The sequence below is a fragment of the Anser cygnoides genome, chromosome 31 (genome assembly GCF_040182565.1).
Source record: "Anser cygnoides isolate HZ-2024a breed goose chromosome 31, Taihu_goose_T2T_genome, whole genome shotgun sequence".
In the NCBI taxonomy this organism is placed as follows: Eukaryota; Metazoa; Chordata; class Aves; order Anseriformes; family Anatidae; genus Anser; species Anser cygnoides.
The window spans coordinates 1,037,253-1,059,865 of record NC_089903.1 but is presented as its reverse complement, the minus strand read 5'-3'; the positions used below and the strand labels follow the sequence as shown (position 1 = coordinate 1,059,865).

The window sequence follows — 22,613 nt, the reverse complement described above, 5'->3', positions numbered from 1 at the left end:
CACCAGGCCAAGGACTTTTCGGCTTCTCGCTCTGTCCTGCCAGCGAGCAGGCTGGGGGTGCAGCAGGAGCTGGGAGGGGACAGACCCAGGACAGCTGACCCAAACTGGCCAAAGGGGTATTCCATACCATCTGACGTCATGCTAAACAATATATAGGGGTGGCTGGCCGGGGTGGGGGGGGCCGGCTGCTCGGGAATAGGCTGGGCATCGGTCAGCGGGTGGTGAGCAATCCCATTGTGCATCACTTGTTTCGTACACATTATTATTGTTAATACTATTATCATTATCACTATTATTATTATTATTGTTATTATTATTTTCCAGTCTTAATAAACTGTCTTTATCTCAACTCACAGGCTTCACTTTCCCGTTTCTCTCCCCCATCCCAGAGAGGGAGGGGGGAGGGTGAGCGAACGGCTCACCCGTGGTGGTGTTTAGCTGCCAGCCGGGTTAAACCACAACAGTCCTTTTGGCACCCAACGTGGGGCCCGAAGGGTTGAGATATCGACAAATCTGACCAGAGTGTGTTAAACTAAAATTGGTATAAGTATTGGACCTGCTTAATAGTTGCTAGTCACGATGTTGATTGCCTTAATCTCCAGTCTGCTGTACCTGTATTCCAAATTGAGTTTTATGGTGCGTTACTTTCTGTATGTGCTCCCTGTTGCACTGTTTATCCTTTCCGGGCCCTGGTTTAAGATTGTTATGGTACTGTGCGGTGTAGCAATGGCTTATGAAATGATGAAATATCTGGTCACGACTTTAACCTGGTATTTGTACTCAGCACTGACGTCGACTCTCTACTTTGGAACCCATATCTCGGAAACTATTAGCAATTACACCTATTGCCTGTTTTCGTTAGGGAGCCAATCTGTGAAGGGGACAGGGGAAGACATGTTTCCCTACCTGTTCACTCTCCCTTTCTCCTTCACCACCACCCTCTTATCCCCCGAGTTAGTTACGGTGGTTCTCCGAGATGTTGAATATCCTTGGGATACTCAGACCAGCCTGCTCTTGTTGTTATGTCTCCTGAATGCGCTTCAGATTTTGTGGAGGGTTAAACAACTACTTAGGAATCTCATCCGGAGATCTGTCTTGAGGCGGGGTAGTTGCGAGTGGCAGGGAGTGTGGGAGGATATGGGCAGGTTTCTAGAGCAGTGGTCACCTCCAGTGTTTTGGACATTCACCCCTGAACAACTGCAAAATCCTAAAAAGCTGGCAGAATGCTTGAAAAAAAGGTGTCATGACTCTGGCAGTTCCAAAGTGACACAAATCACTGTAGCGTGCTGGGGTCTGGCTTGTGCCTATCGAGCTGCAATTGATGCTATTAGCAACCTAGCTCCAGCTCCTGCAGCCGCTCCAGCTGCAGCTCCTGCAGCCGCTCCAGCTCCTGCAGCCGCTCCGGCTCCAGCTCCTGCAGCCGCTCCAGCTCCAGCTCCTGCAGCCGCTCCGGCTCCAGCTCCTGCAGCCGCTCCGGCTCCAGCTCCTGCAGCCGTTCCGGCTCCTGCAGCCGTTCCGGCTCCTGCAGCCGCTCCAGCTCCAGCTCCTGCAGCCGCTCCAGCTCCAGCTCCTGCAGCTGTTCCGGCTCCTGCAGCCACTCCAGCTCCAGCCCCTGCAGCCACTCCAGCTCCAGCTCCTGCAGCCGTTCCGGCTCCTGCAGCCGTTCCGGCTCCTGCAGCCGTTCCAGCTCCAGCTCCTGCAGCCGCTCCAGCTCCTGCAGCCGTTCCGGCTCCTGCAGCCGCTCCAGCTCCAGCTCCTGCAGCCGCTCCAGCTCCAGCTCCTGCAGCCGTTCCAGCTCCTGCAGCCGCTCCAGCTCCAGCTCCTGCAGCCGCTCCAGCTCCAGCTCCTGCAGCCGTTCCGGCTCCTGCAGCCGCTCCAGCTGCAGCTCCTGCAGCCGCTCCAGCTCCAGCCCCTGCAGCCGCTCCAGCTCCTGCAGCTGCCCCAGCTCGTGCAGCTGCTCCCACTCCTGTGGCTGGGTCAGAGAAACGAGCTGTAGCAGTGCAAGTTGACCCCGCAGAGGGTATTCCAACCCCTGTGGCAGACCCTGTGTCTGGGTCAGAGAAACGAGCTGTAGCAGTGCAAGTTGACCCCGCAGAGGGTATTCCAACCCCTGTGGCAGACCCTGTGTCTGGGTCAGAGAAACGAGCTGTAGCAGTGCAAGTTGCCCCTGTAGACAAGGTGAAAAAATGGTATAGAGGCTCAGGTCGTTTAAAACGCAGACAGTCTTCTGCTAAGTCTGGGCGTAGTGAGGACGAGGCTGGGCCATCAAAGGTGCAGGAGACTGAAGATGAGGATGAGGATGGCGAAAAATCAACAGTAACTACCCGGACTCCATACCAGCCATCAAAGGTGCAGGAGACTGAAGATGAGGATGAGGATGTCGGAAAATCAACAGTAACTACCCGGACTCTATACCAGCGTGAGCTACGAGATGTGCGAAAAGATTTTGGTCGCTGTATAGGCGAGCAGCTTGTCACCTGGCTGCTCCGGTGCTGGGACACGGGAGCCAATTATGTGGAATTGGAGGGCAAGGAAGCCAGGCGGCTGGGATCCCTTGCTAGGGACGCATGCATTGACAAAGCAATTGGAGATGGAGCACAATCTCGCAGCCTCTGGAGGCGTCTCCTGTCAGCTGTGAAGGAAAGGTATCCCTTCAAGGAAGAACTTGTATGTTTACCAAGCAAATGGACCACCATGGAGAAGGGAATTCAGTACCTGAGGGAATTGGCCGTACGGGAAGTAATTTATAAGGACCTAGACGACGCACAAACATCCGCAGATCCAGATGCAGTCCGGTGTACACTACCCATGTGGCGGAAGTTTGTACAGAGTTCCCCATCATCATATGCCAACTCATTGGCAATACTAGCCTGGAAAACGGAGGAGAATCCCACAGTGAATGAAGTGACTAAAATACTCCGGCAGTACGAAGGAAATCTCTCCTCTTCCCTAAAGGCCTGTGTCTCAGCTGTGGAGAAACTCTCTGAAGAGGTCCACCAACTTAAGAGGTCCCAACAGGAGGGACTCCACTTGTGTTTACAGATGGGACCGAAGGCGAAGGTGATCCAGGCTCCCAGATGGGTTCCAGGACTGAAGCTCTGGGAGATGGCCTTGATTAAGTTGTGGCTTTTGACTTCCTTTGAGAGCTGCCAGCTCAAAGCCCAAACGTCAGCCAGGCATCTCTGCAGGTGGGAGGGTATAGACCGGCACGTGTGTGTGCCCTGTCAAGGCACGAGCCCTGGTATGCTCTCCTACTGAGCTATTGATGTAGATGGCGCTGGGACAGAAACTTCTCACGGGGCTTTGGTTGCAGAAGTGTCCCCAGGGAGGGCTTTGCCAGACCCTCGGCTGCTTCCTGCGCTGGAGCCCAGCTGGTATCCCAGGGGTGGGAAGTCATTTCACTGACTTCACAAACGAAGCCCTGGTCCTCCAAATTGCACTGGTGCCAAAGTTAACTTCCTACTTTCTGTTCAGGTCCTCTAACAGCGAAGGACAATGCTGAAATAAGAAAATCTTCCCCAACATCCCCTGACATCGTAGAGGAGATCATAAAGGAGTTAGAGGAGGCAGCACCTGGTGGGTATATTTCACTCTGTCCGCCATAAGACTTGGGAAGCTGAGGTTCTAAATCCATGTGTGGACACACCGTAACCTGCACAGCAGGAAGGGATGGATCAGAGCGGAGACACTCAATTTCACACCTAGCAGGCACTGGTGAGCGCCAGAGAAGGCCGAGAGCCTCTGCTGCCGCTTGTGGGTCACGCCGTGTCCCAGGGGCAGCTGCTAGCCCAGCACTACCATAAGTGGTCCGAGCTGTTCCGTGCAAACATTGGTATCCAGCCAGCAGCAACTGGTGTGTGCTTGCAGCTGTGCCCAGAATATGGTTCAAGGAGGAGCAGTTCCTTGTAGTCACACTGTCCTGCTTTCTTTCTAAAGAGCTGGTTAGAGAGACTGTGCCGAAGGAGGTGCTTTGGCGAGGAAGCGGTCGCAAGCTGCCACTCCCTGGCAAAATTACAGGGGCAACACAGGCAACTGCCCCACCAGGTAAAGGCTGTTTCTTGGTCATCCGCTGTCACCAACCAGAACCAGCATGCGTGTGCAGGTTCTTGCCCTGGTACCCGCTCTTGCAGCTCATGTCAGCAGCCAAACCCAAGAGTGTCAGTAGGCAGCAAGTGTTGCAGAGGAAGGCAGGAGTGGCTCCCTGAGGATGGCTGTCTTCCCCGGGCTGTGACAGCATGTGAGAGCAGTGCAGCGGAGAGACGCTCACAAAGCTCTGTGGCTGTGGCTAGAGAGGGGTCACCTCCCAGCGCACCCAGTTCCCAGGGATTTTGGAACCTTGCTCTTGGGGGAACGAGGCCGTCAGAAGCCCACTGAGCAGACGATGGGAAACGGGACCCCTCCTGTGAGCTGAGGCCCAGAGTGATGCCCTGACCCAGTGCAGATGGGGCACTGCCTCACTGGCACTCCTGGGCTCCCGAATTTTGTTCAGTTTTGTCCCTAAGGCTCCGAGTGTGCCTCGAGCAGCGAAGGTGGGCAAGCGCCTAAGAACTTTTAGAACTCCAAAGAGCTGGGGGAGCAAACCTGAGACACTGGGCCCTCAGCATTATGGCAGGGGAAACAAAGGATGGAGGGAAAACAAAGCTGAGAGGCAAAAGGGAGGCTCCAGAGTGCCTTGAGTTGCAGTGCCTTTGGCAGATTCCCCAGCTTCTGCTGAACCTCAGGAAGCATTGCGGCCTGAGGATTTTCACTTGCTCAAAGATGCTAACCAAATGAAACAGAACACTTCCTGGCAATGTCAGACCTCCGGTGAGATTACCAGTAGTGCGCAGGACACAGCAATGTCCACAATTGTTCTTGCAGGCGTGGATGGGGAGAACAATGCAAACACTGCGAAGCGCCAATATTTCCTAAGTTCCTGCATAGCAGGCACTGTGGCATTCTCGGCTCCCCTCCTGTTTTTGATAGTTGTGTGCTGCGTGCGTGCTTATCCGGCGTTGGAGGCAGAAAAATCAGTGAGTTGTTGTTCCCCCGCTCCCTCTCCTCCTCTCCCCCTCCCAGATTCGTTACCGTATCTTTGTCAACATTATTATGTGGCTGCTGCCAGCCAGGAAGCAGTTGTCGTTAGCGTATTGTGAAGTGAGCAGTTAGTTTTTGACCAGACTCTTCTGAAATTTCTGCTGTCCAGTGCTTTAGGTGGCCTCTAATTCCTGGGCATTCTGTTCTGGAGCCCATTTTTCTGTTGCTGGTCTTAGCGAAGCTTGGCCCTTCCGCAGCAAGAGCAGAGCCAGGGACAGCCGTAGGCAAAGCAAGGTGTCCTGGTTCCAGTTAGGACAGAGTTAAGTAGCTCATAGTAGCTGGTAGGGTGCTATGTTTTGGATTAGGATGAGAAGAGCGCTGATAACATGCTGATGTTTTAATTGTTGCAGAGCAGTGTTTACACCAGGCCAAGGACTTTTCGGCTTCTCGCTCTGTCCTGCCAGCGAGCAGGCTGGGGGTGCAGCAGGAGCTGGGAGGGGACAGACCCAGGACAGCTGACCCAAACTGGCCAAAGGGGGATTCCATACCATCTGACGTCATGCTAAACAATATATAGGGGTGGCTGGCCGGGGTGGGGGGGGCCGGCTGCTCGGGAATAGGCTGGGCATCGGTCAGCGGGTGGTGAGCAATCCCATTGTGCATCACTTGTTTCGTACACATTATTATTGTTAATACTATTACCATTATCACTATTATTATTATTATTGTTATTATTATTTTCCTGTCTTAATAAACTGTCTTTATCTCAACTCACAGGCTTCACTTTCCCGTTTCTCTCCCCCATCCCAGAGAGGGAGGGGGGAGGGTGAGCGAACGGCTCACCCGTGGTGGTGTTTAGCTGCCAGCCGGGTTAAACCACAACAGTCCTTTTGGCACCCAACGTGGGGCCCGAAGGGTTGAGATATCGACAAATCTGACCAGAGTGTGTTAAACTAAAATTGGTATAAGTATTGGACCTGCTTAATAGTTGCTAGTCACGATGTTGATTGCCTTAATCTCCAGTCTGCTGTACCTGTATTCCAAATTGAGTTTTATGGTGCGTTACTTTCTGTATGTGCTCCCTGTTGCACTGTTTATCCTTTCCGGGCCCTGGTTTAAGATTGTTATGGTACTGTGCGGTGTAGCAATGGCTTATGAAATGATGAAATATCTGGTCACGACTTTAACCTGGTATTTGTACTCAGCACTGACGTCGACTCTCTACTTTGGAACCCATATCTCGGAAACTATTAGCAATTACACCTATTGCCTGTTTTCGTTAGGGAGCCAATCTGTGAAGGGGACAGGGGAAGACATGTTTCCCTACCTGTTCACTCTCCCTTTCTCCTTCACCACCACCCTCTTATCCCCCGAGTTAGTTACGGTGGTTCTCCGAGATGTTGAATATCCTTGGGATACTCAGACCAGCCTGCTCTTGTTGTTATGTCTCCTGAATGCGCTTCAGATTTTGTGGAGGGTTAAACAACTACTTAGGAATCTCATCCGGAGATCTGTCTTGAGGCGGGGTAGTTGCGAGTGGCAGGGAGTGTGGGAGGATATGGGCAGGTTTCTAGAGCAGTGGTCACCTCCAGTGTTTTGGACATTCACCCCTGAACAACTGCAAAATCCTAAAAAGCTGGCAGAATGCTTGAAAAAAAGGTGTCATGACTCTGGCAGTTCCAAAGTGACACAAATCACTGTAGCGTGCTGGGGTCTGGCTTGTGCCTATCGAGCTGCAATTGATGCTATTAGCAACCTAGCTCCAGCTCCTGCAGCCGCTCCAGCTGCAGCTCCTGCAGCCGCTCCAGCTGCAGCTCCTGCAGCCGCTCCAGCTGCAGCTCCTGCAGCCGCTCCAGCTGCAGCTCCTGCAGCCGCTCCAGCTCCAGCTCCTGCAGCCGCTCCAGCTGCAGCTCCTGCAGCCGCTCCAGCTCCAGCTCCTGCAGCCGCTCCAGCTCCAGCTCCTGCAGCCGTTCCGGCTCCTGCAGCCGCTCCAGCTCCAGCTCCTGCAGCCGCTCCAGCTCCAGCTCCTGCAGCCGCTCCAGCTCCAGCTCCTGCAGCCGCTCCAGCTCCTGCAGCCGTTCCAGTTCCAGCTCCTGCAGCCGCTCCAGCTCCAGCTCCTGCAGCCGCTCCAGCTCCAGCTCCTGCAGCCGCTCCAGCTCCAGCTCCTGCAGCTGTTCCGGCTCCTGCAGCCACTCCAGCTCCAGCTCCTGCAGCCGCTCCAGCTCCAGCTCCTGCAGCCGCTCCAGCTCCAGCTCCTGCAGCCGCTCCAGCTCCTGCAGCCGCTCCGGCTCCAGCTCCTGCAGCCGCTCCGGCTCCAGCTCCTGCAGCCGTTCCGGCTCCTGCAGCCGTTCCGGCTCCTGCAGCCGCTCCAGCTCCAGCTCCTGCAGCCGCTCCAGCTCCAGCTCCTGCAGCTGTTCCGGCTCCTGCAGCCACTCCAGCTCCAGCCCCTGCAGCCACTCCAGCTCCAGCTCCTGCAGCCGTTCCGGCTCCTGCAGCCGTTCCGGCTCCTGCAGCCGTTCCAGCTCCAGCTCCTGCAGCCGCTCCAGCTCCTGCAGCCGTTCCGGCTCCTGCAGCCGCTCCAGCTCCAGCTCCTGCAGCCGCTCCAGCTCCAGCTCCTGCAGCCGTTCCAGCTCCTGCAGCCGCTCCAGCTCCAGCTCCTGCAGCCGCTCCAGCTCCAGCCCCTGCAGCCGCTCCAGCTGCAGCTCCTGCAGCCGCTCCAGCTCCAGCTCCTGCAGCCGCTCCAGCTCCAGCCCCTGCAGCCGCTCCAGCTCCTGCAGCTGCCCCAGCTCGTGCAGCTGCTCCCACTCCTGTGGCTGGGTCAGAGAAACGAGCTGTAGCAGTGCAAGTTGACCCCGCAGAGGGTATTCCAACCCCTGTGGCAGACCCTGTGTCTGGGTCAGAGAAACGAGCTGTAGCAGTGCAAGTTGACCCCGCAGAGGGTATTCCAACCCCTGTGGCAGACCCTGTGTCTGGGTCAGAGAAACGAGCTGTAGCAGTGCAAGTTGCCCCTGTAGACAAGGTGAAAAAATGGTATAGAGGCTCAGGTCGTTTAAAACGCAGACAGTCTTCTGCTAAGTCTGGGCGTAGTGAGGACGAGGCTGGGCCATCAAAGGTGCAGGAGACTGAAGATGAGGATGAGGATGGCGAAAAATCAACAGTAACTACCCGGACTCCATACCAGCCATCAAAGGTGCAGGAGACTGAAGATGAGGATGAGGATGTCGGAAAATCAACAGTAACTACCCGGACTCTATACCAGCGTGAGCTACGAGATGTGCGAAAAGATTTTGGTCGCTGTATAGGCGAGCAGCTTGTCACCTGGCTGCTCCGGTGCTGGGACACGGGAGCCAATTATGTGGAATTGGAGGGCAAGGAAGCCAGGCGGCTGGGATCCCTTGCTAGGGACGCATGCATTGACAAAGCAATTGGAGATGGAGCACAATCTCGCAGCCTCTGGAGGCGTCTCCTGTCAGCTGTGAAGGAAAGGTATCCCTTCAAGGAAGAACTTGTATGTTTACCAAGCAAATGGACCACCATGGAGAAGGGAATTCAGTACCTGAGGGAATTGGCCGTACGGGAAGTAATTTATAAGGACCTAGACGACGCACAAACATCCGCAGATCCAGATGCAGTCCGGTGTACACTACCCATGTGGCGGAAGTTTGTACAGAGTTCCCCATCATCATATGCCAACTCATTGGCAATACTAGCCTGGAAAACGGAGGAGAATCCCACAGTGAATGAAGTGACTAAAATACTCCGGCAGTACGAAGGAAATCTCTCCTCTTCCCTAAAGGCCTGTGTCTCAGCTGTGGAGAAACTCTCTGAAGAGGTCCACCAACTTAAGAGGTCCCAACAGGAGGGACTCCACTTGTGTTTACAGATGGGACCGAAGGCGAAGGTGATCCAGGCTCCCAGATGGGTTCCAGGACTGAAGCTCTGGGAGATGGCCTTGATTAAGTTGTGGCTTTTGACTTCCTTTGAGAGCTGCCAGCTCAAAGCCCAAACGTCAGCCAGGCATCTCTGCAGGTGGGAGGGTATAGACCGGCACGTGTGTGTGCCCTGTCAAGGCACGAGCCCTGGTATGCTCTCCTACTGAGCTATTGATGTAGATGGCGCTGGGACAGAAACTTCTCACGGGGCTTTGGTTGCAGAAGTGTCCCCAGGGAGGGCTTTGCCAGACCCTCGGCTGCTTCCTGCGCTGGAGCCCAGCTGGTATCCCAGGGGTGGGAAGTCATTTCACTGACTTCACAAACGAAGCCCTGGTCCTCCAAATTGCACTGGTGCCAAAGTTAACTTCCTACTTTCTGTTCAGGTCCTCTAACAGCGAAGGACAATGCTGAAATAAGAAAATCTTCCCCAACATCCCCTGACATCGTAGAGGATATCATAAAGGAGTTAGAGGAGGCAGCACCTGGTGGGTATATTTCACTCTGTCCGCCATAAGACTTGGGAAGCTGAGGTTCTAAATCCATGTGTGGACACACCGTAACCTGCACAGCAGGAAGGGATGGATCAGAGCGGAGACACTCAATTTCACACCTGGCAGGCAGTGGTGAGCCTCAGAGAAGGCCGAGAGCCTCTGCTGCCGCTTGTGGGTCACGCCGTGTCCCAGGGGCAGCTGCTAGCCCAGCACTACCATAAGTGGTCCGAGCTGTTCCGTGCAAACATTGGTATCCAGCCAGCAGCAACTGGTGTGTGCTTGCAGCTGTGCCCAGAATATGGTTCAAGGAGGAGCAGTTCCTTGTAGTCACACTGTCCTGCTTTCTTTCTAAAGGGCTGGTTAGAGAGACTGTGCCGAAGGAGGTGCTTTGGCGAGGAAGCGGTCGCAAGCTGCCACTCCCTGGCAAAATTACAGGGGCAACACAGGCAACTGCCCCACCAGGTAAAGGCTGTTTCTTGGTCATCCGCTGTCACCAACCAGAACCAGCATGCGTGTGCAGGTTCTTGCCCTGGTACCCGCTCTTGCAGCTCATGTCAGCAGCCAAACCCAAGAGTGTCAGTAGGCAGCAAGTGTTGCAGAGGAAGGCAGGAGTGGCTCCCTGAGGATGGCTGTCTTCCCCGGGCTGTGACAGCATGTGAGAGCAGTGCAGCGGAGAGACGCTCACAAAGCTCTGTGGCTGTGGTTAGAGAGGGGTCACCTCCCAGCGCACCCAGTTCCCAGGGATTTTGGAACCTTGCTCTTGGGGGAACGAGGCCGTCAGAAGCCCATTGAGCAGACGATGGGAAACGGGACCCCTCCTGTGAGCTGAGGCCCAGAGTGATGCCCTGACCCAGTGCAAACAGGGCACTGCCATAGAGCTACTGATGTAGGTGTCGATGTGACAGAAACTTCTCACGGGGCTTTGGTTGCAGAAGTGTCCCCAGGGAGGGCTTTGCCAGATCCTCGGCTGCTTCCTGCGCTGGAGCCCAGCTGGTATCCCAGGGGTGGGAAGTCATTTCACTGACTTCACAAACGAAGCCCTGCTTCTCCAAATTGCACTGGTGCCAAAGTTAACTTCCTACTTTCTGTTCAGGTCCTCTAAGAGCAAAGGATAAAGCTGAAAGAGTAAAACCTTCCCTGAGGTCCTCTCACATCACAGGGAAAATCAGAAAGTACTTCGAGAAGGCAGCACCTGGTGGGTATATTTCACTCTGTCCGCCATAAGACTTGGGAAGCTGAGGTTCTAAATCCATGTGTGGACACACCGTAACCTGCACAGCAGGAAGGGATGGATCAGAGCGGAGACACTCAATTTCACACCTAGCAGGCACTGGTGAGCGCCAGAGAAGGCCGAGAGCCTCTGCTGCCGCTTGTGGGTCACGCCGTGTCCCAGGGGCAGCTGCTAGCCCAGCACTACCATAAGTGGTCCGAGCTGTTCCGTGCAAACATTGGGATCCAGCCAGCAGCAACTGGTGTGTGCTTGCAGCTGTGCCCAGAATATGGTTCAAGGAGGAGCAGTTCCTTGTAGTCACACTGTCCTGCTTTCTTTCTAAAGAGCTGGTTAGAGAGACTGTGCCGAAGGAGGTGCTTTGGCGAGGAAGCGGTCGCAAGCTGCCACTCCCTGGCAAAATTACAGGGGCAACACAGGCAACTGCCCCACCAGGTAAAGGCTGTTTCTTGGTCATCCGCTGTCACCAACCAGAACCAGCATGCGTGTGCAGGTTCTTGCCCTGGTACCCGCTCTTGCAGCTCATGTCAGCAGCCAAACCCAAGAGTGTCAGTAGGCAGCAAGTGTTGCAGAGGAAGGCAGGAGTGGCTCCCTGAGGATGGCTGTCTTCCCCGGGCTGTGACAGCATGTGAGAGCAGTGCAGCGGAGAGACGCTCACAAAGCTCTGTGGCTGTGGCTAGAGAGGGGTCACCTCCCAGCGCACCCAGTTCCCAGGGATTTTGGAACCTTGCTCTTGGGGGAACGAGGCCGTCAGAAGCCCACTGAGCAGACGATGGGAAACGGGACCCCTCCTGTGAGCTGAGGCCCAGAGTGATGCCCTGACCCAGTGCAGATGGGGCACTGCCTCACTGGCACTCCTGGGCTCCCGAATTTTGTTCAGTTTTGTCCCTAAGGCTCCGAGTGTGCCTCGAGCAGCGAAGGTGGGCAAGCGCCTAAGAACTTTTAGAACTCCAAAGAGCTGGGGGAGCAAACCTGAGACACTGGGCCCTCAGCATTATGGCAGGGGAAACAAAGGATGGAGGGAAAACAAAGCTGAGAGGCAAAAGGGAGGCTCCAGAGTGCCTTGAGTTGCAGTGCCTTTGGCAGATTCCCCAGCTTCTGCTGAACCTCAGGAAGCATTGCGGCCTGAGGATTTTCACTTGCTCAAAGATGCTAACCAAATGAAACAGAACACTTCCTGGCAATGTCAGACCTCCGGTGAGATTACCAGTAGTGCGCAGGACACAGCAATGTCCACAATTGTTCTTGCAGGCGTGGATGGGGAGAACAATGCAAACACTGCGAAGCGCCAATATTTCCTAAGTTCCTGCATAGCAGGCACTGTGGCATTCTCGGCTCCCCTCCTGTTTTTGATAGTTGTGTGCTGCGTGCGTGCTTATCCGGCGTTGGAGGCAGAAAAATCAGTGAGTTGTTGTTCCCCCGCTCCCTCTCCTCCTCTCCCCCTCCCAGATTCGTTACCGTATCTTTGTCAACATTATTATGTGGCTGCTGCCAGCCAGGAAGCAGTTGTCGTTAGCGTATTGTGAAGTGAGCAGTTAGTTTTTGACCAGACTCTTCTGAAATTTCTGCTGTCCAGTGCTTTAGGTGGCCTCTAATTCCTGGGCATTCTGTTCTGGAGCCCATTTTTCTGTTGCTGGTCTTAGCGAAGCTTGGCCCTTCCGCAGCAAGAGCAGAGCCAGGGACAGCCGTAGGCAAAGCAAGGTGTCCTGGTTCCAGTTAGGACAGAGTTAAGTAGCTCATAGTAGCTGGTAGGGTGCTATGTTTTGGATTAGGATGAGAAGAGCGCTGATAACATGCTGATGTTTTAATTGTTGCAGAGCAGTGTTTACACCAGGCCAAGGACTTTTCGGCTTCTTGCTCTGTCCTGCCAGCGAGCAGGCTGGGGGTGCAGCAGGAGCTGGGAGGGGACAGACCCAGGACAGCTGACCCAAACTGGCCAAAGGGGTATTCCATACCATCTGACGTCATGCTAAACAATATATAGGGGTGGCTGGCCGGGGTGGGGGGGGCCGGCTGCTCGGGAATAGGCTGGGCATCGGTCAGCGGGTGGTGAGCAATCCCATTGTGCATCACTTGTTTCGTACACATTATTATTGTTAATACTATTACCATTATCACTATTATTATTATTATTGTTATTATTATTTTCCTGTCTTAATAAACTGTCTTTATCTCAACTCACAGGCTTCACTTTCCCGTTTCTCTCCCCCATCCCAGAGAGGGAGGGGGGAGGGTGAGCGAACGGCTCACCCGTGGTGGTGTTTAGCTGCCAGCCGGGTTAAACCACAACAGTCCTTTTGGCACCCAACGTGGGGCCCGAAGGGTTGAGATATCGACAAATCTGACCAGAGTGTGTTAAACTAAAATTGGTATAAGTATTGGACCTGCTTAATAGTTGCTAGTCACGATGTTGATTGCCTTAATCTCCAGTCTGCTGTACCTGTATTCCAAATTGAGTTTTATGGTGCGTTACTTTCTGTATGTGCTCCCTGTTGCACTGTTTATCCTTTCCGGGCCCTGGTTTAAGATTGTTATGGTACTGTGCGGTGTAGCAATGGCTTATGAAATGATGAAATATCTGGTCACGACTTTAACCTGGTATTTGTACTCAGCACTGACGTCGACTCTCTACTTTGGAACCCATATCTCGGAAACTATTAGCAATTACACCTATTGCCTGTTTTCGTTAGGGAGCCAATCTGTGAAGGGGACAGGGGAAGACATGTTTCCCTACCTGTTCACTCTCCCTTTCTCCTTCACCACCACCCTCTTATCCCCCGAGTTAGTTACGGTGGTTCTCCGAGATGTTGAATATCCTTGGGATACTCAGACCAGCCTGCTCTTGTTGTTATGTCTCCTGAATGCGCTTCAGATTTTGTGGAGGGTTAAACAACTACTTAGGAATCTCATCCGGAGATCTGTCTTGAGGCGGGGTAGTTGCGAGTGGCAGGGAGTGTGGGAGGATATGGGCAGGTTTCTAGAGCAGTGGTCACCTCCAGTGTTTTGGACATTCACCCCTGAACAACTGCAAAATCCTAAAAAGCTGGCAGAATGCTTGAAAAAAAGGTGTCATGACTCTGGCAGTTCCAAAGTGACACAAATCACTGTAGCGTGCTGGGGTCTGGCTTGTGCCTATTGAGCTGCAATTGATGCTATTAGCAACCTAGCTCCAGCTCCTGCAGCCGCTCCAGCTGCAGCTCCTGCAGCCGCTCCAGCTGCAGCTCCTGCAGCCGCTCCAGCTCCTGCAGCCGCTCCAGCTCCTGCAGCCGCTCCAGCTCCTGCAGCCGCTCAGGCTCCAGCTCCTGCAGCCGCTCCAGCTCCAGCTCCTGCAGCCGCTCCAGCTCCAGCTCCTGCAGCCGCTCCAGCTCCAGCTCCTGCAGCCGCTCCAGCTCCAGCTCCTGCAGCCGCTCCAGCTCCTGCAGCTGCTCCAGCTCCTGCAGCCGCTCCAGCTCCTGCAGCTGTTCCGGCTCCTGCAGCCACTCCAGCTCCAGCCCCTGCAGCCACTCCAGCTCCAGCTCCTGCAGCCGCTCCAGCTCCAGCTCCTGCAGCCGCTCCAGCTCCTGCAGCCGCTCCAGCTCCTGCAGCTGTTCCGGCTCCTGCAGCCACTCCAGCTCCAGCTCCTGCAGCCGCTCCAGCTCCAGCTCCTGCAGCCGCTCCAGCTCCTGCAGCCGCTCCAGCTCCAGCTCCTGCAGCCGCTCCAGCTCCTGCAGCCGCTCCAGCTCCAGCTCCTGCAGCCGCTCCAGCTCCTGCAGCTGTTCCGGCTCCTGCAGCCACTCCAGCTCCGGCTCCTGCAGCCGCTCCGGCTCCTGCAGCCGTTCCGGCTCCAGCTCCTGCAGCCGCTCCAGCTCCTGCAGCCGCTCCAGCTCCTGCAGCCGTTCCGGCTCCTGCAGCCGTTCCGGCTCCTGCAGCCGTTCCGGCTCCTGCAGCCGTTCCGGCTCCAGCTCCTGCAGCCGTTCCGGCTCCTGCAGCCACTCCAGCTCCAGCTCCTGCAGCCGCTCCAGCTGCAGCTCCTGCAGCCGTTCCAGCTGCAGCTCCTGCAGCCGCTCCAGCTCCAGCCCCTGCAGCCGCTCCAGCTCCAGCCCCTGCAGCCGCTCCAGCTCCTGCAGCTGCCCCAGCTCGTGCAGCTGCTCCCACTCCTGTGGCTGGGTCAGAGAAACGAGCTGTAGCAGTGCAAGTTGACCCCGCAGAGGGTATTCCAACCCCTGTGGCAGACCCTGTGTCTGGGTCAGAGAAACGAGCTGTAGCAGTGCAAGTTGCCCCTGTAGACAAGGTGAAAAAATGGTATAGAGGCTCAGGTCGTTTAAAACGCAGACAGTCTTCTGCTAAGTCTGGGCGTAGTGAGGACGAGGCTGGGCCATCAAAGGTGCAGGAGACTGAAGATGAGGATGAGGATGGCGAAAAATCAACAGTAACTACCCGGACTCCATACCAGCCATCAAAGGTGCAGGAGACTGAAGATGAGGATGAGGATGTCGGAAAATCAACAGTAACTACCCGGACTCTACACCGGCCATCAAAGGTGCAGAAGACTGAAGATGAGGATGAGGATGTCGAAAAATCAACAGTAACTACCCGGACTCTATACCAGCGTGAGCTACGAGATGTGCGAAAAGATTTTGGTCGCTGTATAGGCGAGCAGCTTGTCACCTGGCTGCTCCGGTGCTGGGACACGGGAGCCAATTATGTGGAATTGGAGGGCAAGGAAGCCAGGCGGCTGGGATCCCTTGCTAGGGACGCATGCATTGACAAAGCAATTGGAGATGGAGCACAATCTCGCAGCCTCTGGAGGCGTCTCCTGTCAGCTGTGAAGGAAAGGTATCCCTTCAAGGAAGAACTTGTATGTTTACCAAGCAAATGGACCACCATGGAGAAGGGAATTCAGTACCTGAGGGAATTGGCCGTACGGGAAGTAATTTATAAGGACCTAGACGACGCACAAACATCCGCAGATCCAGATGCAGTCCGGTGTACACTACCCATGTGGCGGAAGTTTGTACAGAGTTCCCCATCATCATATGCCAACTCATTGGCAATACTAGCCTGGAAAACGGAGGAGAATCCCACAGTGAATGAAGTGACTAAAATACTCCGGCAGTACGAAGGAAATCTCTCCTCTTCCCTAAAGGCCTGTGTCTCAGCTGTGGAGAAACTCTCTGAAGAGGTCCACCAACTTAAAGAGAATTTATCTTCCCCTCCACCTGAACGAAGCAGTGTCCACCAGCTAAAAGAGAATGCTTTAGAGAAACTTTCTGAAAAGATCCACCAACTTGAAGAAAGATTATCTTCCCCTTCACCTGAACGAACCAGTGTCCACCAGCTAAAAGAGAATACCTTGGAGAAACTTTCTGAAAAGATCCACCAACTTGAAGAGAGATTATTTTCCTCCCCACCTGTACAAACCAGTGTCTCAGCTATTAGGGGTAAACGTTCATCTATGCAAGGAAGACAATATGGTGGGCACACACACCGTGCCACCCTGTGGTTTTACCTACGTGACCATGGAGAGGACATGAGAAAATGGGATGGAAAATCTACTGCGACCCTAGAGGCACGGGTACGTGAATTGCAAAGGAAAACAATTGGGAAAAAGGAGTTCTCTGAAAGGTTTGCTGCTCCAACTTCCAGCAGGCAGTCCTTTAAACACAGAAATGAAGATTCTGACCAGGACTAGAGGGGCCCTGCCTCCAGCCAGGGGGAGGAAAGGGACAATCGAGTTTATTGGACTGTGTGGATTCGATGGCCTGGCACGTCAGACGCACAGAAGTATAAGGCTTTGGTAGACACCGGTGCACAATGTACCCTAATGCCATCAAGCTATAAAGGGCCAGAGCCCATCTGTATTTATGGTGTGACGGGGGGATCCCAGCAGTTAACTGTATTGGAGGCTGAAGTGAGTCTAACCGGTAATGAGTGGCAAAAGCACCGTATTGTGACTGGCCCAGATGCTCCGTGCATCCTTGGCATAGACTATCTTAGAAGAGGATATTTCAAGGACCCAAAAGGGTTCCGCTGGGCTTTTGGCATAGCTCCTTTGGAGACAGAGGACATTAAACAGTTGTCTACCTTGCCTGGTCTCTCAGAGGACCCTTCTGTTGTGGGGTTGCTGAGGGTTGAAGAACAGCAAGTGCCGATCGCTACCACAACTGTGCACCGGCGGCAATATCGCACCAACCGAGACTCCCTGAGTCCCATCCATAAGCTAATTCGTCAACTGGAGAGCCAAGGAGTGATCAGCAAGACTCATTCACCTTTTAATAGTCCCATATGGCCAGTGCGAAAGTCTAATGGTGAGTGGAGACTAACAGTGGACTATCGTGGCCTGAACGAAGTCACGCCACCACTGAGTGCTGCAGTGCCGGACATGCTAGAACTCCAGTATGAACTGGAATCAAAGGCAGCCAAGTGGTATGCCACAATTGATATCGCTAATGCATTTTTCTCCATCCCTCTAGCAGCACAGTGCAGGCCACAGTTTGCTTTCACTTGGAGGGGAGTCCAATATACTTGGAATCGGCTGCCCCAGGGGTGGAAACACAGCCCTACCATTTGCCATGGACTGATCCAGTCTGCGCTGGAGCAGGGGGAAGCTCCTGAACACCTGCAGTACATCGATGACATCATTGTGTGGGGTGACACTGCAGAAGAAGTTTTCGAGAAAGGGAAGAAAATAGTCCAAATCCTTCTGAAGGCCGGTTTTGCCATAAAACAGAATAAAGTTAAAGGACCTGCACGAGAGATCCAGTTTTTAGGAATTAAATGGCAAGATGGACGTCGTCAAATCCCAATGGATGTGATCAACAAGATAACAGCTATGTCTCCACCAACTAGCAAAAAAGAAACACAAACTTTCCTAGGTGTCGTGGGGTTTTGGAGAATGCATATTCCAAATTACAGTCTGATTGTAAACCCGCTCTACCAAGTAACCCGTAAGAAGAATGCTTTTGAATGGGGCCCTGAGCAACGACAAGCCTTTGAACAAATTAAGCAGGAAATAGTTCATGCAGTAGCCCTCGGGCCAGTCCGAACAGGACCAGATGTAAAGAATGTGCTCTACACCGCAGCCGGAGAGAATGGTCCCACCTGGAGCCTCTGGCAGAAAGAACCTGGGGAAACTCGAGGTCGACCCCTGGGGTTTTGGAGTCGGGGATACAGAGGATCTGAAGCCCGCTATACTCCAACCGAAAAGGAGATATTGGCAGCATATGAAGGAGTTCGATCTGCTTCGGAAGTGGTCGGTACTGAAGCGCAGCTCCTCCTGGCACCCCGACTGCCGGTACTAGGCTGGATGTTCAAAGGAAGGGTCCCCTCTACGCATCATGCAACTGATGCTACATGGAGCAAGTGGGTTGCACTGATTACTCAGCGGGCTCGAATAGGAAACCCCAGTCGCCCAGGAATCTTGGAGGTGATTATGGACTGGCCAGAAGGCAAATACTTTGGGATATCATCAGAGGAGGAGGTGGTTCGTGCTGAAGAAGCCCCCCTGTACAACAAGCTACCAGAAAATGAGAAGAAATATGCCTTGTTCACTGACGGGTCCTGTCGTATTGTGGGAAAGCATCGGAGATGGAAAGCTGCTGTATGGAGTCCTACACGACGAGTTGCAGAAGCTGCTGAGGGAGAAGGTGAATCGAGTCAGTTTGCAGAAGTAAAAGCCATTCAGCTGGCTTTAGATATTGCTGAACGAGAAAAGTGGCCAGTTCTCTATCTCTATACTGATTCATGGATGGTAGCAAATGCCCTGTGGGGGTGGTTACAGCAATGGAAGCAGAACAACTGGCAGCGCAGGGGCAAGCCCATCTGGGCTGCGGCATTGTGGCAAGATATTGCTGCCCGGGTAGAGAACCTGGTTGTAAAGGTACGCCATGTAGATGCTCATGTGCCCAAGAATCGGGCTACTGAAGAACACCAAAACAACCAGCAGGTGGATCAGGCTGCTAAGATTGAAGTGGCTCAGGTGGACCTGGACTGGCAACATAAAGGTGAATTATTTATAGCCCGATGGGCCCATGACACCTCAGGCCATCGAGGTAGAGATGCAACCTACAGATGGGCTCGTGATCGAGGGGTGGACCTGACCATGGACACTATAGCACAGGTTATTCATGACTGTGAAACATGTGCTGCAATCAAGCAAGCCAAACGGTCAAAACCTCTTTGGTATGGAGGACGATGGCTGAAATATAAATATGGAGAGGCCTGGCAGATTGATTACATCACACTCCCTCAAACCCGCAACGGCAAGCGCCACGTACTTACAATGGTGGAAGCAACCACCGGATGGCTGGAAACATATCCTGTGCCCCATGCCACCGCCCGGAACACTATCCTGGGCCTTGAAAAGCAAGTCTTATGGCGACATGGCACCCCAGAGAGAATTGAGTCAGACAACGGGACTCATTTCCGAAACAACCTTATAGACACTTGGGCCAAAGAACATGGTATTGAGTGGGTGTATCACATCCCCTATCATGCACCAGCCTCTGGAAAAGTTGAACGATACAATGGACTGTTGAAGACTACACTGAAAGCAATGGGTGCTGGGACATTCAAAAATTGGGATACACATTTGGCAAAGGCCACCTGGTTAGTCAATACCAGGGGATCTGCCAACCGAGCTGGACCTGCCCAATCAAACCTGTTACGCACTGTAGAAGGGGATAAAGTTCCTGTAGTGCACGTAAGAAACATGCTGGGTAAAACAGTCTGGGCTACTCCTGCCTCAGGAAAAGGCAAACCCATTCGTGGAATTGCTTTTGCTCAGGGACCTGGATGCACTTGGTGGGTAATGCAAAAGAATGGGGAGGTCCGGTGTGTACCTCAAGGGGATTTGATACTGGGTGAGAATAGCCCATGAGTTGAATTGTAGTATGTTAATCATTATATAATAATGTATGTCATCACTACCATGATTGCTATATATCATAGATGAAAATGGTGATTAATTAGAATGTATTGGACAGAGTGTAACCTGAGCATGACATAAATGGTATGGAATAAGGGGTGGATATCTGTCCTGGTTCCAGTTAGGACAGAGTTAAGTAGCTCATAGTAGCTGGTAGGGTGCTATGTTTTGGATTAGGATGAGAAGAGCGCTGATAACATGCTGATGTTTTAATTGTTGCAGAGCAGTGTTTACACCAGGCCAAGGACTTTTCGGCTTCTTGCTCTGTCCTGCCAGCGAGCAGGCTGGGGGTGCAGCAGGAGCTGGGAGGGGACAGACCCAGGACAGCTGACCCAAACTGGCCAAAGGGGTATTCCATACCATCTGACGTCATGCTAAACAATATATAGGGGTGGCTGGCCGGGGTGGGGGGGGCCGGCTGCTCGGGAATAGGCTGGGCATCGGTCAGCGGGTGGTGAGCAATCCCATTGTGCATCACTTGTTTCGTACACATTATTATTATTAATACTATTATCATTATCACTATTATTATTATTATTGTTATTATTATTTTCCTGTCTTAATAAACTGTCTTTATCTCAACTCACAGGCTTCACTTTCCCGTTTCTCTCCCCCATCCCAGAGAGGGAGGGGGGAGGGTGAGCGAACGGCTGTGTGGTGTTTAGCTGCCAGCCGGGTTAAACCACAACACAAGGTCAGGAAGAGAAATGCAGGAGCTGAGAGAGGGTGCCATCAGAGAGAGAAGCGCAGCAGTGCCAGTTCCCCCCCAGCACAAGGCACCCTGTTCTGGGATGCCCTGAATTGCAGGTGTCCGCCTCAGCCAAGGTGTGCCAGCTACTGGGAGCATGGGGATGAGCCCTGCCAGCTGCGGGCATTGCCTTGGAGAGGGGCAGTCGGTGTGTCACAGCCGCACCTGAGCGCTGCCAGCGTGCGTGTCCTCAGCACACACAGAGCTTGTGTGTTTAATTACACATCCCAAAGAGCGGATGGGCAGCACCTCCCCGAACAGGGAGCCGAGGCCGTCACCTTGTTGGGACAGGGCCAGGGCCGGGCAGGGAGCTGAGTACTGGTCCTTGCAAGGCGCTCTGAAAAAGGGCAGCCGGTGGCTGTTGGGACCCGGTCGTGCTGAGCCCGGCTGTGGACCCCTGTCTCTGCGGGGGCCAGGTCTTCTTGCTGGGACAGCACGTGCAGAGCAGGCAGGTCAGGATGGCTGGCGAGGCGCTGGGGAGGAGACAAGCTGGGGCAGGATGTGGAGGGGAGCAGAGTCCCAGCCGAGGGCACAGGGCACCCTGTTTTCTGCACAGAGCACTGTGTGCCCACAGCTCACGCACAGCCGGGTGCCTGCACCCTGCTGCCTCGCACCCGCCTGGCACCGCAGCCGCAGCACGGCCTCAGCAAGTTCCTGTCTCCGCAGGCGCCTCGCCGCAGCCCAGGCAGCCCAGACTGACACCCGCAGCCGCTCCGTGAGCCCGTACAGGCGGCCTGACCACCGTGGTACGCCTGAGAGCCAGGCCCGACGCCAGCAGCCACCATCAGTGCCTGGAAGAGCGGCCCGCCTGCCACCAGCCCGGCCTCCACGGCCCCCAAGCCCGGCAGCGGATCAGTGGAAGGTGCACGACCGGCCCAGCAGCCCCCAGTCCTCGTGGACACAGACATCACCTCCACGGCCCCCTCCACCCTCTTCCAAGGGCTGGGGCAGCCCCCCCCGGGATGCAGCCTTGGCCACACTTCCAATAAATATTGAATAATACAGCACAGCAGTCCGGGTCTTATGTACAGCAACACCCAGGAACCCACAGCAGGACTTTGTGACTGATCGACAAGTAAGCCTGAGGGTCCTCGGTGCTGGGGGTCAGCCAGACTGTGCCCACCATGCAGGGAACGCAGGGGAAGGGAGCTGGGGAGCAGCACAGCAGGAGCAGACAGAAGGGCTGTGAGCGCGGCAGCGACCCTGCACAGCGCTCACCCGAGAACCCCCTGCTCAAACTGGCAGTGCCGCAGCCACACACAAGCGCGGGCCCTTCCTGATCCTGGGCCGAGGCCAGGCTCCCCACAGCCAGCCCTCCTCAGGTCCTGACCCTGCACGGATGGCCGATTTTGGCCAGGGCGCCCCATGCCAACGCTCCCACGGCTCAGCTCTCCTCAAGGGGTACAAGAAAAAAATCCCAGCTCATTGCCCAAGTCTCCCTTGTGCTGGGCCCCACAGCTGGATGCTCTGCTCTGGGGAGGGGGGTTTCACGAGGGCACAGCACACGGGGAGAACGGCTTTTCACTGGTGACGATAGCAAGATTGAGTGGCTGAGCAATTACAAAGACAGCTCTTCCTTTCCGTAGCATATTCTCCCCTTTTTAAAGGACAGGCTCAGCTCAGTTTTTACCAGATTGTGGTGTTTTTTATTTATTTCTTTACATCATGCAAACAGTGTGTAATATACTTCTTTTTGCTGCACTACCATCCTGAGTGGAACAACAGCTATTAAGACTAGAGGTAGAAAGAGGCGACTGAGGGGAGGCCTCACGGCGGCCCTCAGCTTCCTGAGGAGGGGAGTGGAGGGGCAGGCGCTGATCTCTTCTCTCTGGGGGCCCGAGGGAACAGCACGGAGCTTCATTGCCTCAGCCCCCTCCAGTCGCTGCAGGTCACTAAGGAAGAGGTAGATCGCAGCATGCTCCACACACGCTTACTTTTGTACCAGCACGGTGCCACTGCAGGTGCCCAGCAGCCGTCTGCAAGGCGCTCTTGAGTGGAAGGGAGAGACGAGTGCCGTGGAGCAGTCCCCCGATTCTCCCATCAAAAAGTGCCCCCATTCCGAAGCCTTTGGGTACACCTGAACTCCCCTGGGGAGCCTTTATGCAACCCCACACAACAGGACTCTGCGCCTTCTCTCTCTCCAGACCCTAACCCTAATTAAGGCCCCCCCCATAGCCACTAAGACCCCCCCCCCCAAGCCATTAAGGATCCTCCCTGGGACCCCCCCAACCCCCCCCCCAGGATATTAACGCTAACCCTAATTACACCCCTAATTAAGCCTCCCAACCCAAGC

The 22,613-nt window shown here is 54.3% G+C and overlaps 1 protein-coding gene across 1 annotated transcript in view; it reads left to right on the top strand.

Annotated features, from left to right (window-relative positions):
- The first annotated feature begins 4,090 nt into the window (after positions 1-4,090).
- Positions 4,091-22,613, top strand: part of LOC136787783 (bromodomain-containing protein DDB_G0280777-like) — a 32,781-nt gene continuing 14,258 nt past the window's right edge. The window contains exons 1-4 of the mRNA XM_066985106.1: positions 4,091-4,114; positions 5,059-5,136; positions 6,777-9,901; positions 10,372-10,634. Of these exons, the coding sequence (XP_066841207.1) occupies positions 4,091-4,114; positions 5,059-5,136; positions 6,777-7,853 (1,179 nt within the window). The 3' untranslated portion in view covers positions 7,854-9,901; positions 10,372-10,634. The remainder of the gene's footprint in view (positions 4,115-5,058; positions 5,137-6,776; positions 9,902-10,371; positions 10,635-22,613) is intronic.